General features: G+C 39.6%; 1 protein-coding gene across 7 annotated transcripts in view; it reads right to left on the reverse strand.

Moving 5' to 3' along the window:
- The window catches only part of MAST4 (microtubule associated serine/threonine kinase family member 4), a 516,137-nt gene that overhangs the window by 42,000 nt on the left and 454,975 nt on the right, over nucleotides 1–19,162 (reverse strand). For all 7 annotated transcript variants that reach the window (XM_054715206.1, XM_054715204.1, XM_054715205.1 and 4 more), the window contains 5 exons: nucleotides 18,231–18,440; nucleotides 12,874–12,975; nucleotides 10,346–10,478; nucleotides 5,456–5,523; nucleotides 3,138–3,223 (listed from right to left, as the gene is read on the reverse strand). In XM_054715206.1, coding sequence (XP_054571181.1) covers nucleotides 3,138–3,223; nucleotides 5,456–5,523; nucleotides 10,346–10,478; nucleotides 12,874–12,975; nucleotides 18,231–18,440 — 599 coding nt within the window. The remainder of the gene's footprint in view (nucleotides 1–3,137; nucleotides 3,224–5,455; nucleotides 5,524–10,345; nucleotides 10,479–12,873; nucleotides 12,976–18,230; nucleotides 18,441–19,162) is intronic.

The following is a 19,162-nucleotide window of genomic DNA, read 5'->3' on the forward strand; positions in this document are numbered from 1 at the left end:
TTAAGCAGAGCTGTAAATCTCCCTAGATGATAAAACTGGAGTGAAGTGATTCAGCCCCACACCTCTTTGCTTTCTGGCCCCCAGGGTGGTTTTCTCTGAAAAGGCTGCTGCTTCTCTCTCTCTTTTCCTACACTGACCTCCCTGTGAAATAGGAAAATTCAAGGTGGGAAGTGATGCAGGGAGCAGGGGCGCCTGGGGCCTGGGTTCTCTCTGGGCCAAGCTCCATGCCACCCGTGCAGAACTGAGGTGTGTGTGGGGGGTGGAATCAGACGCTGACAGGATCTGGAGCAGAATGAATCCGTCCTATTGGGAGTGTGAATATCTGATGCGTATAAAATTATGCCTGAATCCGAGAGCCCAGTACATGAGTCTGTGCACGCAAAGCTGCACGTGGGAATGGGAGTGCATGTGTTGGAGGAAAGCTGAGAGGAAAGGCTGGGGGAGAGAGTGTGCGGCAACGGGGCACCTGGCACAGGGCACATCTCCTGACCTTTGAGGTTAAAAGAGAACAACTGTGTCAAGGCTAGAAGGAAAGCAAACTGGGGGAGAAACGTTGTGCCTTTCAAGTTTAGTGTTTTTTACTCTTTAGAATTTTTAGTCAATTTTATGCTTTCACTTTAAAAACATTCAAAGTTGTAATTTACAAATCCAAGTGCAAGTGCTCAACTGAAGACCTCAACACCCCAATTAAGATGACCAGAACTACCTGCAGCCCCTCCCTCTGGCCCGCACAAGAACACTTCATGTCAGGAAAGAGCTCTGCGTGGGGTCAGTGCCCATGACCTTGCCCAAGCCCCTCCCGCCCCGGCCAAGAGGAAGTAACACCAACTGCCCACAGGGTCCTGTGGGAGACAACATAGATCAGGAAACTGGAGGATGAGGCACACACGGAGTATTAGCTTTCTACAAAGTGCCACACTGACATGAAGGGATGTTTAATTTCCAGTCAGGCATTCGAAACGTTAAAAAGAGAAGGAAATCAGATGCTTATCAAATTAGCAAGTTGGCTTGATGATATGAATTGTCACTAAGCAGGATGCTGAGAAAACCACGACGTGTTTTAGCATGACATGTAGGAAGAAGCTCGTCCTAATGAGAGGATTAGTCCTCAAGCACAACCAGTTCTCAAAATCAGTGTCACTGTGAGTCACTGACGTGAACGTGACACTGTCACAGCGATGCCTACCAAAGCCTCCCTCAGAGGGTCCACTTGTTCAGCAGCCAGGGAAGCTTGCAATCAGCACTTTGACTGGGTGGACCAATGGGCATAGCTCCATTCAAATTCAAATGAGAAATAATTATTACTTAAAGGAAATCTGTCAAAAATGTGATGAGAGATTGAATCTGAGAAGAGCCAAAGAGGAAAGAAAGTTTTAGTTGATTGGCAGAGGCTCCTGCAGGCAGCTTGTGAGCCCATTAATGACTTGGCCTGCATCCTGGGTGTTTACTGATTCATAGCTTGTTTAACTTCTTGTATATTCCCAGCCATTCCCCAAAGTGTGATATACCTCATCTACTATACCGTGCTTTAACTGCGCTACAAATGAGTTTACTCAACCAATTAGAACTCCAAATACTGCTAAGATCTATGCCCACGTTTTATAAAAGCGGTGCTTCACAGATCATCTTACTCCAGAATTCCACTGCCAATTAAACCTAGCAGTGCTCAAACCATCGACCCATTAAATCAAAGTCCAGCCTTCTCCCCAATGAAGTAAGAAATCCTCATAGGGTCTCCAAAACTAAAAAGAACTAAATACAAATAATAAACAAAACCCACAAATAACTGCATGCTAAAATAATCTTCTTAAGTTTCAATGAGATTCTTGAAGGACAGAAAGCATCCCAAAAACAAACAAACCTCACAAGAGAGCATTTATAAGCCACATCAGGAAATATGCCACTTGACATATCCTGAAAGCAAATCAGTGAAGCATAGGAAAGACCACAAATATTTTTCTTCACTAAGTTAATGGTGTGGAAAATATTAGAGGTAAAAAAAAAATTGTAAGGAGAAACATCCCTTGTGGCACAACAAAAATCACTTTTATCTCATCTGCTCACTTATGTGATAAATGGCAATAAATGTCTAGGAGATTGTTTATTGCTTTCCATATACAGATGGAACTGGGATTAATACTTAATTAAACTGGAGTTCTTGGGCCATCTAAAATGGATCAGGACATAGTTTGTGTATTAATTACCCTTTTAAACTGTTTATTAGAAACTCAGAAGGATCATGTCACTATTGACCCTTTGCCATGAGAATAAAGTTTCATGTCTATAAAAATTGGTTAAGGAAGAGAGACCACTAATGTCATCAGATTATATAACACAGTGTTCAACTGAAAAACAATCCTGGTGTAATATAAAGACTCAAAGAAATGTACTGCTCTTAATTTTCAACCAACCTTTCTATCTAAATACTTCTCTACTAGGTTGAGTGCTGGTCAGAGAGGAAGTACTGGCTAATTCTCAAGCAGGAATGCTATATGTGAATTTATACATATTCAGACATATTTATTTTAATTCAGATGCTAATATATATGTTCAGATACATATCCTCCTATATAATAAAAGGATAATATGCAAATTGTCCCCTCCACCGGGAGTTTGACCAGAGTTTGACCAGGGGGCGGGGCCGGCCTGCCAACTACCTGCAGCCCTTCCCCCTGGCCCGCATGGCCGATAGGGGCTGGTCGGCTGGACCCTAACCATGCACAAATTCGTGCACTAGGCCTCTAGTATACTATATCTAGGTGTGTATGTGTGTGGGTATATAAACATATATTCATACATAAATCTATATCAACCAAGAGACTGTTACTTCTGAACCCAAAAGGGCAGAATAAAGGAGGCAGAAACAGGCATATATACAAAATTTCTTTTACTTTATAAATCTTTACTTTTGAATTCATCCTTTCTGATCCTCTAAAATAACTCTCAGGCTGCCTGATATGTTTTCTGATGGAGTATCCAGTGAAAAAATGATTTTGGCTACATGTTATACCCATCAATGAATAAGCAATGATGTAAAAACTAAAGTCCCTATAAACATCTATTTGACATAAGCTAAAGGTAAAGAATACAGTACTTTAGTGCATTAAAATACAACAGAGTTTTCTTTAATTACTCACCCATAAGCTCCATTGCTAATCAACTTAATCGTTTCAAAATCACTTTCCCGAGGTTTCCTTCGAAGTTTCAAGGAAGCATTTGAGCTCTTGGAAACAAAATATGGAAGTTAAAAAAATAGTTGAGAATTCAAGAACATAGCCAAATCAGTAATATTTTAATTACATGCTCTGTTGTTTAATATTTTGAAGAGTCGTATTCTAGCACAGGAACCTGAAGGACAGCTTCAAAGATCAATTTTCTAGAGCTGTGTCTAAGTTTCATTTAAGTGCACCCACATTTCCAGGTGCTGAAGGCATCCAGTTTTTGAAAATTCCCAATTTCATTTCACCTCTATTAACTATTCAGGTTAGCCTTGTCCTAGTCTTTCAAAGTTTGAGATTGAAGTTCCTTCTGGCTTCAGTTGGCCAGGAAAGAGCAGGCTAGAGTGGCTGTCCTTGGGCCGCGATGCTGTGTCTTCTCTGTCCCCGACCAGAGCACAGCTATTTCATTCCTGTGGCAGCCTTTCTTGCTTGGAAAACGTAGTCGGCAACCAATGGGACACCCAAACATAGAACGTCTGCCTCTCTTTAACTCCATACCTTAAATCTGACCATAGTTTAATCTCAGTGTTCAGAAAGAGAGTTCTTTAAAAGTTTAGTTCAAAGGATAAGAACAAAAAAAGTGCTGTTAAAAATTGTTTTCTCATACTCCATGTATTCTTAGCATAGAGAGGGTGTTACCAGCCTCTTTGCTCCTACTGCAGAGCCCAGAATTCCTTTCCTATAATCTGAGAAGAAACACCAGCCTCCCCCATTCAGAGCTGTCATCGCTGACCCTGTCATCCACTCATCTTTGCAAGACTTGGATACTCATCTTCCCACCTATCTTTCTGCCCACATTCTCTCACCACCTGGATGCCTTCAATGTCTACACAGATAACTCACATAACATCCTGGCCTCTGGGCTACTTGACCTCCTCAACTCAAACAACCAACTCTCTCCGCTACCTTTCCTTGGCCTCTGGCCACAGGACCTGGATCTAGCCACCACCTGCCAATGCTCCACTTCAGAAAATATAATTGAAGACTGGGCCAACCTGTCTCATTAACTCTTCCCTACCCAAGAGTGACCTCATTATGCCAATGGATGACTCCTAAGTCATTCGGACCGCTACCTAAAACCCCTCCTCCAAGTGCCAAAAGATACTACACCCTGTACAAAGCTGCTAGTTTGATGGCTCTTCTTGGATGTCTCAAAAGGACTTCAATCTCAACACATTAAAAATTATGACAGTTATAATAAAATAAACAGAAAGGGCTACCATTCATTTAACATTACCTAAGTGCTGCTGTCCTAACCATTTTACACAAACTACCTCCTTTAAACTTTTCTATTTATTCTGCAGAAAAACAAACAAACAAAACAAAAAACCTGAGGCACAGAGAGAACCCACAGTTAGCAAGAGGTGGAGCCAGGTTTCAAATCAAGCAGTTTGACTCCAGGGCCTTGATTCTTAGGTTACATGGTTGCCACTCTTTCCTGATCACCCCAGCCTGCTCCACCTGATTCCTCTTCCGGTGCTCAAAATTAGAGAGAACAGCAGAGCATCCGGGACCTCTCACTTGTGAGCTGCATCAATCTCTTCACTGGCTTCCCAAGGTTACCCCTGCCTGCTCCTTGTAATCAATGTGATTTCTTTCAAGCTGGAACTCAGATTGGGTCATCTCCCTGTGACCCCCTCTACCTCACATACCCATATATTTCCTCCAAAACTCAATAACTTCCCATTGTTTTAAAAGAAAAAAATTGACAGAGATGAACAAGGACTTCCGAGTCCCTTTTGAACCAACCTCTCCAGTCTCTGCAGTGTCCCTTGCTCTTAGTCCTCAGATGCACTCTGCTCCCTTGCGTCACAGTCTTTGCCTGTGATGTTCCCTCGGCCCGCAATGTTCCCTCTGCCCTTTCTTATCCTAGTAACACCTCACATCTCAAGCTCAAGGGTCTTTTGGGACTGTCAAGACTAAGGTAAATCTCTTCATGTTATGTCCCAGTAGCACATGGCCCTTTTTCTTCATAGATCTCCTTCAAGTTTATCATTTTAACTGTTTTTGCATAATTTCTTGGTATTTTATTATCTCCCAGTAATGAATGCATCACTTCATTGGAAGCAAAGATCCTTTCTCTTTGAAAGGAGGGGCTAAAATTTCATGCCTAGTGCCTTACACATGGAATGCACAATAAATATTTGTTGAACAAATAAAGTAATTAACACATCCCAAATCTCCAGATGCCATAAACAGAAAAACTAACATCATATTTCATCAAGAAAGATACTTACACTCACTGATTCATCTGTTTCAGGTGTTTCTGCTGTCCCGCTATTATAGTTTCCCAACTGAGCCATTTCTAAGTTAAAACAAACAGCAAAGTTTAAGAAAAATAGGGCAATTGCATTTAGACAAGAATACATGCTGAAACAATGGAAAAATAATTTTTCCAATGTGAAAAAAAAAGAAAAATGTACTCTATGTTCTAATGAACCCATAGAAAAATCTTCAAAATGGCAAGAGCCAACAACTGACATTTGGAAATTGTTCATTACAAGTCTTTTCCTGGAACCTCATTTCTTTCTTTTTTTTTATTTTATCATCTGTATACTGTATTGTGTGTTCACCATCCCAAGTCAAGACTCCTTCAATCACCATACTGTTGTCTGTGTCATTAAGTGTTGTTTGGTTTATTTTTTCTGAATCCCTTCACCTTTTTCAAACGGCCTCCCAACCCCCTCCCCTGACAACTGCCAGTCTGTTCTCTGTATCTGAGTCTGTTTCAATTTTGTTTGTTAGTTTATTTTGTTCATTAGATTCCACATATGAGTGAAATCATAGGTTCTTGTCTTTCTCTGACTGCCTTATTTCACTTAGCATAATACTCTCCAGGTCCACCCATGCTGTCACAAAGGGTAAGATTTCCTTCTTTTTTCCTTTTTTTCTGGCCAACTAGTATTCCATTGTGTAAATGTACCACAGCTATTTTATACACTCATCTACTGATGGGCACTTGGGGTGCTACTAAAAACAATGCTGCTATGAACATAGGGGTTCATATAGTTTTTCAAATCAGTACTTCGGGTTTCTTCAGGTATATTCCTAGAAGTAGGATCACTGGGTCATAAAGCAGTTCCATTTTTAATTTTTTGAATAAATTCCATACTGCTTTCCACAGTGGCTGCACCAGCCTGCATTCCCACCAGCAGTGAACTAGGGTTCCCTTTTCTCCACATCCTTGCCAACACATGTTGTTTGTTGATTTATTAATGAGAGCCATTCTGACAGGGGTGAGGAGATATCTCATTGTCGTTTTGATTTGCATTTCTCTGATGATTAGTGATGTTGAGAATTTTTTCATATGTCTATTGGCCATCTGTATGTCCTCTTTGGAGAAGTGTCTTTTTGGCCTTTCACTCATTAATTGGATTGTTTGCTGTGTGTTGTTGGTTTTTTTTTGGCGTTGAGTTTTGTAAGTTCTTTATAAGTTTGGAATATTAATCTTTATCAGATGTATCACTGGCAAATATATTCTCCCATTCAGTGGGTTCTCTATTCATTTTTTTGATAGTTTCCTTTGCTTGGCAAAACCTTTTTAGTTTGATGTAGTCCCATGGAGCCTCATTTCTTACGAACACCTAGACACAGGTACTTTAGAGCTGGGCCCCTGCTTTAGCTAGCAGGATTCACTGCCTAAACACAACCACCACAGCTTAGAACCGGTTTGGGGGCCAACGACTGTGCTTATTTATAATCAGACATCCAAAAGAGGCAAGTCTTCCCAGGCTCTGACAGGCATCAAAGAAGCACTGACTATAGCTCAGAGGGGATTCTCAAGTTGTAGTTTGCATCCCTTCCTCCATTCCTTCGTGTCCACTAAGAGACAGCTCACCTAGTACACTAAGAATTTGCAGTTTGTCAGAAAGAAAATACTAAGTGGTTAAGAGGGACTTGGGAATGCAAAGATGTGGGTTACCAAACACTATCAACACTTACTAGTGACCTTCTAACCTCGGGGTCTTTCTCTGTAAGATGGTAACATACTATATATGGACCCCTACGTTCATGGCAGCATTGTTTTTAATAGCACCCCAAGTGTCCATCAGTAGATGAGCTTTTTATGAGTATTACTTTGATGATAATGCATGTGAAGCTCTTAGAATGCTGACTAACAAAAATTAAGTGCTCACTGACTGTTGATGGTCATTTAATATTACCAAGTATATTATGTACCTAATCCTGGGCTGGATGCCACATGCTTGACACCAGCTTATTACCATGGTGGTCTAGTTAAAAGAGACAAAGTTGTCTAATTATTCAACCGACACTGGGATGCAACCTTGAAGACTAAAATCTAATTCAGTTTACTGTTCATTTAGATTTTTATACTTAAAAAACATGTTTTATTAAACAAACAAACAAAAAAAAAAAGGACATGAAGGAATTTTCTCCCAAACTTTGGTAGGGGTATCTCTGAGTGCTAGGATCACAGGTAATTTGCATTTTCTAATATTTTCAAACTTGAACATGTATAATAAAAAGTTACAGTTTTTAGTTATATATTTTTCTATGCATCTGAAATTATTTCTTAGGCTCTTATTTCATATATTTATTCTCTTATAAATATAATTACCCTTTCGGGGGGAGAGATTACACATAAAGATATGAAGCAAAACAACAGTGAAATGTTGCCTCTGGATAAAAATAAACTCCAGATTTGACAATAACTGGAGACTGACACTCACTTTCTCAGTTTCCCTGTAGGGAAAGTTTAAGAATAAAAATGAGCTCTCAGTACAAAGTGTATGCTTTCCTGGTGTCATTCAAATGCTGTCAACATCCTATGTGACTAGCATTTCAGATTTATGAACAAGGAGGTGAACTAAAATGTATTCAGTTGGAGGGGCTTTCCAGGAAAGAGGCGATTGTAATATGGTTTAAATAAAATGGTAGCAGCAGCTCACATTTATTAAGCATTACTATCTCTTGGGTCCAGAGATAAACTCATATAACCCTGAAAACAATTCTTTGAATAGGCACCACTATGATCCCGTTTTTATGGAAAGAACACCAAGGCACAAACAGGCTCATTAGCATGGTCAAGGTCACACAGCCTGCAGTGCTGACTGCCAGAGCTCAGTTCTGGGCAGGCCCACTCCAGACCCTCACTCTGCACCATCAAAGGTCAGGCTTCAGGTATATTAGTGTAGACAGAGACAAGAAGGGGAAGCAAATGTGGATCAGTTTGTAATAATCACATTCTGAGTGATAACAAATAGATTAAAAACTATCCTCAGCCGAAACCGGTTTGGCTCAGTGGATAGAGCGTCGGCCTGCGGACTGGGGGGTCCCGGGTTCGATTCCGGTCAAGGGCACGTACCTTGGTTGCGGGCACATCCCCAGTGGGGGGTGTGCAGGAGGCAGCTGATCAATGTTTCTATCTCTCTCTCCCTTCCTCTCTGTAAAAAAATCAATAAAATATATTTAAAAAAATATATATCCTCAGATATGAATCAAGAAAATTGTGTCAAGAGTTAAAAAAAAAATTCCTATGGATCAATTTGTATTACTGAACTCAAAACTGGTCAACGATCACTATTCATTTTTTAGACTTTATGAAGGTATATAAATGGGCCTGAGATTATTTACCCACCCAAGTTGAGCCTACAGTGGTATTTACTGCTCTTTAGCTAAGAAAACTGAAGAGCTCTGAGACTACAATTCAAGGGCTGACACAGACAACTTCTCCAGCGTGAAGAGTCACTATAATCTACTTTGACAGCCTCCCCCACTCCAATTATTTTCATAAAAAAACAAATTAAAAAATGGTTCTGTTTTAAATAGAATTTCTGCTAAATAACTATTATCTGGGAAACACATATTATTTGTAAGCAGTGGGTAGTAATGGGATGGAACCAAGAGTCAGCTTTTGAAGCAGGAACCTGAGGCATCCTTTTGTAATGCCTGAAGAGATTTTTAAAACTCATCTAAATACCATTAAACATCTGCCCTTTTTATTTCATTGATTTAAACCATTTCTGAAGACTCATGATTCAAAAAGGTAAAGATGGTAATTTAAAAGCCATGGGGGAAATCTCTCCCCGGGGAATGCTTCAGAGCGGCAGCCACCCGTCTCTGATAAGTGCTGAGTCTGTCGTGGCACTGCTTTCAGTACAGTATCCATTTTTCTGGCATTATCTCCCAGGAATGTATGCATCATTTCCCTGGAAGCCAAGATCCAATGGCTGTAAGTGCAAACGAAGCAGGGGTGCACAGAGGAGCAGGGCGGAGAGCAGCAAGTTCCCTGGTTGCGGATGGACAGATGTCTGTGCTAAGTTACCTTCATTACAAACAATTTAGCAAGACAAACACTGTTTGCAAATTCCAGGTAATGAGCCTGGAAGATGATGTTGAATGAAGGAGTCTATGATTGTGAGTCTTTTTAGACAGTGTATAACTTAAATGTTTTAAATGACAATCCCATACAATAAAGAGCAGGAAAAGGTAGGGGAGGAATTATTGCCCAATATTTGATTTTCAAAAAATCACAAAGAGGATGCTTCCTCTTCTTTGTACCTAATAGCATTAGACTTGTATTTTTTATTAGAGTCAATCATAAATCCTTATGTAAGCTTTAAAAAACACCCCCCTGGCTCTCTTTTATATTACTATTATTCAGGTTTTGGGGGGACAAGTAAGCAAACTATATCTACCAACACTGTTCCTGATTAGAAGCAATCTATCATCAGTTAACTTAACCCCAAACTACTTTAAATTTAAATGTCACTTTTATATTAGTTATAATTAATTTATTTAGCAACATTTTCAAGATTAAAAGCACCCTTGAGAAGAACTCAACTGAGCTTTGCACGAGAGAAAAATACTTGGAAAGACTGAAATCTAACCTCCTGGGACTTGGGCACGGTCAAGCCAAGAGGCCACGAGGATTTCAGGGCGGGCCCCACACCCCAGGTAAACACAAAGGTATGGGGCACGCTCACTTGCTCCTCAGGGCTCAACTTGTACCTGTTTCCTTCAATCACAATTGGTCCCCAAATTTGGACTTTTCAACAGATAGAGCCAAAACTTGAGGGGAAAAAAAGAAAAGATTTGTCATTAAGTTCTTCCATGAGGTCACAGTGCATAAGCAAGTGGAAGGTCAGCCCCACCAGGGTACTCACCTTCCAGAGGGTCCTTGTTGAGTCCCAGCTGGCTAATGATGTACCTGGGAATGTCCGTTTTAATACCCTGCCCTTCTTTTGCATGGCCCTCTGCTGCTTCCAGTAGGTAGTAAAACTCTTCAGGATCAAATTCCTAGCAGAAGACAAATACAGATGGACACTTCTTTGAGTCAAAACTGTTTAAGGTTTTATTACATAAGTCCCATCCACAAGCAATTGCTAGGTGTACATCGGTGTGGGTTATTTATGCAGAAAGGAGGCAAATGGCTTTAAAAAGTCTATAATTCTCCCTTCATATTCAAAGACGATTCATTTTTTTCTAAGACAATACATTTGTGTACTTGGTAACCCAGATAAAATAACCATTTCCAATGTCCTTGTAATGCAACTTTGAAGGTACTGTCTCCACTTTTAAGATATCTATCTATCTTACTGAAAATAAACATGTCTGAATTTTTAATTGTGCCTCTTTAGCAAAGTTTTAAAATCTGGGAATCTCATCCAAAAGATCCAGTTTCTCTCTCCCCAAAAAGAGCCACACACCAAACAAATAATGTTAGAATATACTTTGTCAAAGGTTTTGCCAGAAACTCCCTTAGTACAGGGGTGTCCAAAGATATTAGAAGGAAAAAGTTCAAAATTATCACTTTTTTATCAGTAAACTCTAAAATTAAGTCATTAACATTCATATAATGTGAAAGAAAAATGCAAAGCTAGTGCTTCCAATTACCTCTGCCTATTTTTAAAAACCGGTAGCACATTTTTCCTATGTATTTTTACTTGCCTTGGTGTCTGTGGTGTCTAGCACATAGTAAAAAGCTTTAGAATCACATCCCTCTAGAAGGATTTATGTGCTATAAACAATTATGCTCCCAGATTTAAAGCACAGTTGCTATTTTCAGTTACACTTCCTAGATTTTTTCCATCCTGAAATTTTCCTATTTTGATTAATGTCCCAAAAGCATGCAACTTTGGAATCTCAGGATTTCACCTGACAATTACTTAAAGAGTTTCTAAGATACATGGTGATGGAAGAAATAAAATAAAATGAGAAAGTTAATAAGAAAAATAATAAATAAAGGCCATATTAAAAAAGCTTGCTGCAAATGGAGTAAAACCAAACCAATGTAGACACTCGGTGCCTTAGGCAAACCTAAGACATTGACAGATAAGACCACTGGTGGGAGACACATCCCTAAAATTCAGAAACTCCAGGCTCAGCTGAACTTTAAACAGTTCTGAAAGCAACATTTTTAAACCTACTTCTACGTTCACTTGTTTCTATCTTTGAGAGGCTATGCCTTTACTCTCTCTCTTCTGATTAGGAGTGATTACTGCAAAAGATTCATTTCCTTTTTAAGGCCAGATCTTCTCTGAGCCTATCAGCAGCTGTCCAGAGAAATGAGTTTCAATACTAAATAGTATTTCCCCCCAAATTAAATCACTGCAGGAGGTACACACACGTGGTGCACAAGGTTCACTAGGAGAATGAATAACAAGTCTTGCTTCTACCCACATTTGCCAGTCACACAATCTCCTCCTCTCCCGAGGCATCAGTCTTCTTGCCCCTTTATCTTTCCCAAGACCACTCAGTGCCCAGTGGTCCTTTTGATTCTGTGGCTCTAAGGCTCCTGGCCATCGATGGAGAGGCCTCCTCCACAATTCCCCTACCTTTCTCAAGGTTTCTCCTCTGCCACGTCTCACTGTGCATTTGTATATATTAATGGGGCTGTGAACATGTCACTATGATAAAAAGCTATGAATGTTAATGTCTGTGTGGTGGGGGGTATGTATAATTCTGAAAAGTTATATTAGACACAGAGTTATAAAATGTTTTAATGCAATTAAAAGTTAGTGTTCATAGTATGCTAAGCTCTTTTAAAAACCATTCTTATATCCAAAGCTTCATATTTGTTCAGTATTTCATGAAATCTCAATGAGAATTACATAAAATAAAACAGAAATTTTATAACAGAAAAATAATTACTGACCAGAAAACGCCCAAAACAAACAACCCAATAAAATGAACTAATCTCCAAGTCATGTCTTCAGATCTGGATGAGGCCCTATTGTGTTCTCCCATATGGGCTGCTGACTAGAACATATTTCTAACATGCCGAATTTTAACAAACAAATAATAATTACAACCACAGGTTACCATATGTCATACCTCTGATTTCTGTCTCTCTGCATCTGGGCAACACCCAAAAAGTAAGGCTCAGCAAGAGTTTAAATCAGCAGTAACAGAGTAATTACACTGAGATAAGGTGAGGCACATGTTTCATGTTCAGCTGCTATGTTTGGTCAGAATGTGATGTGACTATCACTTAATACAGCACAAGTCCTAGAATTCTTACTTAGAGCCAGAAAACAAATCACACATGGATGTCATCAGAAACGTTCACAATTATAGTTCCCATGGACTCTACTGAGCCCTGGTCTTTGGAGCCAAAGGGAATTGGAGCGGAGGGTCATGGCTTTTCCACAGTTAACAATCAATAATGGAGTCACCTCTAGGGGCAACTTACCAGGCACTCCAGTAACCGAGCGGGGCGGGCGATGACAATCAGGATCTTCCGGACTAGCTGTTTAATAAAAGCCAACTCACTGCTTTCTGAACGCTCGTGAGCCTGTGAGGAAGAATGATGACACAGAGTTGCTCCGTTACACAGAAAAGAAATTCAGCAAAGTATGCTAATTAGATAATTGCAAATATTCAAACATTAAGCGATTTAGAAAATACTTTTAAAAGATTGATAAGCGGACATTAGCTCTACATAAATGGACACTATTAAACTTCTATATCTCCAAAATGGCTCTATTAGCTAAATTTTAATTGCAAACCTTTGATTAATTCTCTCTGTTAAAAATCAAATGTTAGGGCCCCTAATGCGAACCATGAATGAAGGAGACATTAAAAGTTTACGACACATTAAGTCTGTGGTATAAGTAGAGTGGGCAGCTGCCAAGGAATCTGATTTTCCAGATGTAACATCTTACGTGTAGGAAACAGCTAACAGAGTGAATGAAGGACCACTTTTGTAACCCAGATGATGGGTATTTAACACATTCACAAAAGACATTTTACATATACGTTTAGTCTATACATTAGTTATTTCATAACATGTAAAAAGTGTGCATTACTTTTTTCCAATGTTAGGTGGATAATGTTTAAACTTGGATACATACATATGATTTCGATTTCACTTACTGAATAAATAGTACCTAGGCATGGAACTCAATAAAATTTAACTGACTTAAAGTCCTTTAAAATTTTATTATGCATGTTGCCTACATGTGCAGTCTATGCACAACAAATAGCCTGAGGACAAAACTCCATTTACTTAGAACCCTTTTAATTTTCAATGCTATTTTCTTGAAGAAATGAGGTAAATCTGCATCAAAGGAGACCTCAAATGAAAGTTTAAGAAGTTTAAATGTAAACTTCTGTGCATGTTTACTTTTAGGCTCTTTTTAATTTTAAATTTTTATGATTTACTTTTCTCTAAGGATTAAAAAATCAAGGTGATGCTGGTACAACAGAATATAATTGCACAGACATAGTAATAAGTATTTAAAATCATTACTGAAGGTGCTTTATTCTGATAAGAATCAGCCTTCCCATAAAAAGAATTGGTTATATTTGAAAATGGTTCTATTTAGCAGTAATATGATTACTGAATTTAAACCACCAAATCAAAGGCAACTTTCCAAAATGTAAGTACAAAAATCATATACCAGCAAAAGCAAAACAGCTAACATTAAAAAAAAAAAATGACCATTGGTGAATAATGTTAGAATAGAATGTGTTCAAAGCAAACCAACTAGTAACTATAACTATAGGTCCTGGTAACCAGTAAGACTGCTGCAACATACATAAGGAGATATACATAATATTTAAGCTATCTTTAAGTGTTCTTTCCAATTTTTGTTTTACAATAAAAAGATTTTGGAAGATATAACGAGTGCCAAAAAAATGTGGTTATATGTCTTCTTTATAGTTTACCCTTAAGATAAAATAAAACATCCTCACCTAACTTTTTTTAAAATACATTTTTATTGATTTCAGAGGGGAAGAAAAGGGAAGAGAGAAAGAAAGAGAACCATCAATGATGAGAGATAACCATAGATTGGTTGCTTCCTGCATGCCCCACACAGGGGATCGAGCTCACAACCTGGACATATGTCCTGATCGGGAATCGAACCGTGACCTCCTTGTTCATAGGTAGACTCAACCACTTGAGCCACACTGGCTGGGCCCCATCTAACTTTTTTTTTAAATATATATTTTTATTGACTTCAGAGAGGAAGGGAGAGGGAGAGAGAGTTAGAAACATCATTGATCGTCTGCCTCCTGCCTGCCCTCTACTGGGGATCGAGCTAAAAACCCAGGCATGTGCCCTTGACTGGAATCGAACCCAGGATCCTTCACAGTCTGCAGGTCGACGTTCTATCCACTACCAGCTAGGGCCCTCACCTAACTTTTTTTCTGACAATTTGGGCTAGATACTCTAATAATTACTAATTTATAAAGTCAGAAATGCAAAAAAAAAAAAAAATCTAAAAAGTCTGCATGTTTTGTTAGTCTCTTCAAAGAGAAATAAGAATTCTATATCTTAAAAATTTTTTTAAATATTCAGTTTAGATTACACAAATTCAATTTTAAAAACTGTAATAATTATCCATTCATTCTTACTTCTAAGAATTATTAGTCATAATAAGGCCAAAACATGCAATGGGTTATATTAACTCAGATATATTTTATCTCCCAACATTATTGAGGAGGGATGGGGAAGCTTCGTTAAAATAACTCCAATCAGAACCATATACACAGCATGAGAAGAATAATATATTCTTGGCTGCCAACAAGCTCCAATGCTCACCGATACCTGTGTTTGTATTTTAAGTGTTGGGCACTGTAAAAAATACTGAGACCTAGATCTGAGGGCAGGCTATAGCTTCCTATGTATTTCATTTTCTTTGGCTAAGTACACCTAAGTGAAAAAAAAAAAAAAAAAAAAGAATGTAGACACAAAAGCATTTATCAGGAACTGACCTAGATGTCAGTACTTTAAAAGGCATCAGTTAAATCAAGCTATCCAAACCTAGGGAGACCTGGTTTGGGTATGCAAGAGAATGACAATGGGAAAAGTGGCTGGGAGGCAAGCCAGGCGGGCACACAATGTCACAGCTGGGAACTGACAACAGTGCATCGTGGGGAAGGCAAAGCAAGTCCCCACAATTCTGCTTTATCCAAAAAGGGTACGTTCCCCTGTGACCTTTTAGCGCCAAACTCTGAAAGGACATTGTGAATGTGATTGTGAAGATAGTTCTGATTTTCACAAAAGGACTGAAGGAAATGTTTATCTGCAAAGATAAATAAGAAGACATTCTTATTCAGACCCAACAATGCCCTTTATGCAACAAGCACACATGCTTCTCTGCCCCCAAAAAGAAATTTCTCTAAAAATCAACATTTATTTATTTATTATGTGGTCCATTCTGATGATTTTTGAAACCCTAAGACTTTTTAATTGCCATGAACAATCCGTCAGGTCTCTCATACAGAAACAAAATTAAGTGAAAGATTTCAGTGTAAGTAGCTTTTTGTATTGATTGTACCCTTTTTGGGGAATGTCCATGATGGAAGGAAAAACAGGACTAAGCTAGTCATTATAGTAACCTCCTGGGACAGAACATGGAATTCAGAAAGAGTATCTTGCAGAGGCCTCTTCTGTTTAGAAAGGCTCCGTTAAACAAATATAATTTTTAAGGTATTTTCCAGAAGTTGATTTAATTAAAAGGAACAGCAGAATTAGATTACCTGACAACAGATCAGAACGGATGGAATATTTTGGCATGCATACACATGCATCCTCTTCCTCCCACCTGCCTCCCTCCCAGTTACTGAGGAGCCAAGTAAACATCAGGCATGGGGCCAGGTGCCAGGGAGTTAGAGATGATTTGAGGGTGGTCCTTATCCCTCAAAGAGCCCATGGTATGCTGGTGAACTGAGGCCCCAAAACAGATCAATACAGTGTATTGTGGTTAAATGTATTGAGGTGAGGTGTGTGACACAGGCCAGTTATGGTTTTTACTTGTAGGCAGAATGGAGCCACTAAAGGGTGTTAGATAGATGTTCTTGCAGTTGCACAGAAGTATGAATTTGAGGGGTTAGGGATAGAAGGGGGCAGACCAGTGAGGATGAGGGCCTGAGCCCGGTAATAGAACAGGAGGGAGGATTTGAACTCCTATCAGTGAGTTTAGTGAGAGTGCGTCAGAAACCAGTTATTCTGCACATGTGGACTGAGCCCTCCCCTGCGTCGCAACTTATCCTAGGTCCATGGTCGGCAAACTGCAGCTCGCGAGCCACGTGCGGCTCTTTGGCCCCTTGAGTGTGGCTCTTCCACAAAATACCACGGCCTGGGCGAGTCTATTTTGAAGAAGTGGTGTTAGAAGAAGTTTAAGTTTAAAAAATTTGGCTCTCAAAAGAAATTTCAATCGTTGTACTGTTGATATTTGGCTCTGTTGACTAATGAGTTTGCCGACCACTGTCCTAGGTGAATAGAACAGACAATATCTCTGCCCACACAGACATGATGTCCTAGTGCAGTGCTACTCAAACGGTGGCCTGAAGACTGGGACCAGTCCACGAGCCGTTATCAGTCTGTGATGAGAGAAGCGCGATGGCTGAGAATAAGCATTTAGCAACCCTTACAGCAATTCTACACGCTGGAACCCAAATGCATGATCATCTGCCTGTAAATTAATTTTCATTTTAATTTATAGGAGAATTGGTCCATATCAAATTGGAAATTAACACCAAAAAATAAAAAATAAAACAATGTGTTCATCCCCAAAGTCAGTCTGAGAAAACACTGCCTTAGTGGTTGCAATAGGTTGGAATGTGAGAAATGGGAACAGAGATGAGAAAACTCAGTTGGGAGATTAGGATGGGCAAGGGGATAAAAGAGTAGCTGCCTCCCAGAGCGGGATCTTCTCATCTTGCCACAGCTAAATTCCGCAGGGGCAAGGACAGATGAATTTCTAGATAACTAAGATGCTAATATTTTCCTTCAGCTTCATGCAATTATTCGCATATTCATACTTACAGAAAACCACCTTCGATTATGTTTACATAGGCATAATTTATTCCCTATGAGATACAGAAATACAATATACGCTACTATATAGGCTAAATAGGTTTTACTTGTAGGCGGTGGCTTATCAATTTCAATCAGAATAGCAACATTAAGCAGTAATTCCATTCCTCCGTGCACACTCCCTTCCGGTCCTGGGGATTATCAGGAGTGAGGCCTGCAGGAGTTAGACCTAGACAAGCCCTGTGTATACCTATCATTTCGGAAATTGGATATTTCGTTAGAAGAAGAACTGACACTAATGAAAATCTAAGTTGCCATTTACCGCCCAATACCACATGCAGGTTAATTAATAGGACACAACAGCCTGGAAGAAGGCAACAATTTTCCATTTAGCTTTTTCAGATATTAGAGCTAGATAGCATCATCAAATAACACACATGCACTCAGGCAATTTATAATGTTATAGCTAAGGGATGGGGGGAATCATTGCTTCAAAATCCTTCACAATCCACTTATCCTGGAGCCATGAGCTGTTGGGTCCCAAGGTTCCTGTAAAGGTTATTACATTAACTTTCTATTACTATAAATGAGGACCGGAATCCATTTATGGCAAGTAGCAATCAGGTGGTATTTTTTCCCCCTGCTTCATTTTTGCTTCCCTGGAATATGAACGCCATCGCACGGCTAAAACTTGTTAAGTAAATGCTCTCATAAAATGTCCCCACCCCGCCAGGGGAAAGGCAAAATAAGTCAGCAAACTCTATGTACCGTGTGGCTCTTACCTCCTGCAGCAATTTATCTAATTTGTGCTGCAATTCAAGGAAGTATCGTGAGGTGATGAGGCCCTGGTGGGACTTATCCAAGCAATCTCGAGCCAGCTCAATAATCTGGTGGTGAGTGAAACTGAGCACCCCATCTGCCAGGGGGAGCACGTGGTCCGGGGCGTAGCTGGTGATGATTTCCTTCAGACGGTCTTCCATCTGCGCGGTGGCCTATTTAGAGAAGATGTGCACACACAGATGTAACAAGGAAACACACATCTGGACAATCCAATCATCATACTTCTCTTGCATTTTCAGAGACTTCCTTACGTTTTTAAATATAATTCTAGAAATTAAATTTGAAAGAAGCCTCGTTTCTGAATGATACTACACTGGTGCACACGTCACTATATATTCCTCAAAGCCCGTGGAATGTATAGCACGGAGGGTGAACCCTGATGTAAACTAAGGGCTTTGGGTGATGATGATGTGTCCTTGAAGGTTCATCCACTGTAACAAAGGGGCTACTCTGGTGGGGGATATTGATGGGAGGGGGTTGTGCATGTGTGGGGTCAGGGAGTATTTGGGAACTCTGTACTTTCTGCTCAATTTTGCAGTGAACTGAAAACTGCTCTAAAAAACAGTCTATTTGAAAAAAAAAAAAAAAGAAGAAGTCACACCATGTGGAAGGAAGATTTGAGGTACGGAAGGGAAACGGAACGTCCCAGGGCAATAATTACTTTTTTCCTATGCCCTATCGAATGTAAAATGGTCCATGTAACCTTCTTCGGGTAACTTACTCTCCGTGAAATGTTATGCTTTCATTTCAGATCTTCAGTCCTTTTAAAGACACTGTCAAAAGTATCGAATGGCTTTGTTTCTACCTATGCCACCATCGGGGCTGTCACCGGAGCCCCACAGGGCAGGCCAAGTGTGTCCTCGGCTGTTTGCAT

This window comes from Eptesicus fuscus, chromosome 4 (assembly GCF_027574615.1).
Source record: "Eptesicus fuscus isolate TK198812 chromosome 4, DD_ASM_mEF_20220401, whole genome shotgun sequence".
Lineage (NCBI taxonomy): Eukaryota > Metazoa > Chordata > Mammalia > Chiroptera > Vespertilionidae > Eptesicus > Eptesicus fuscus.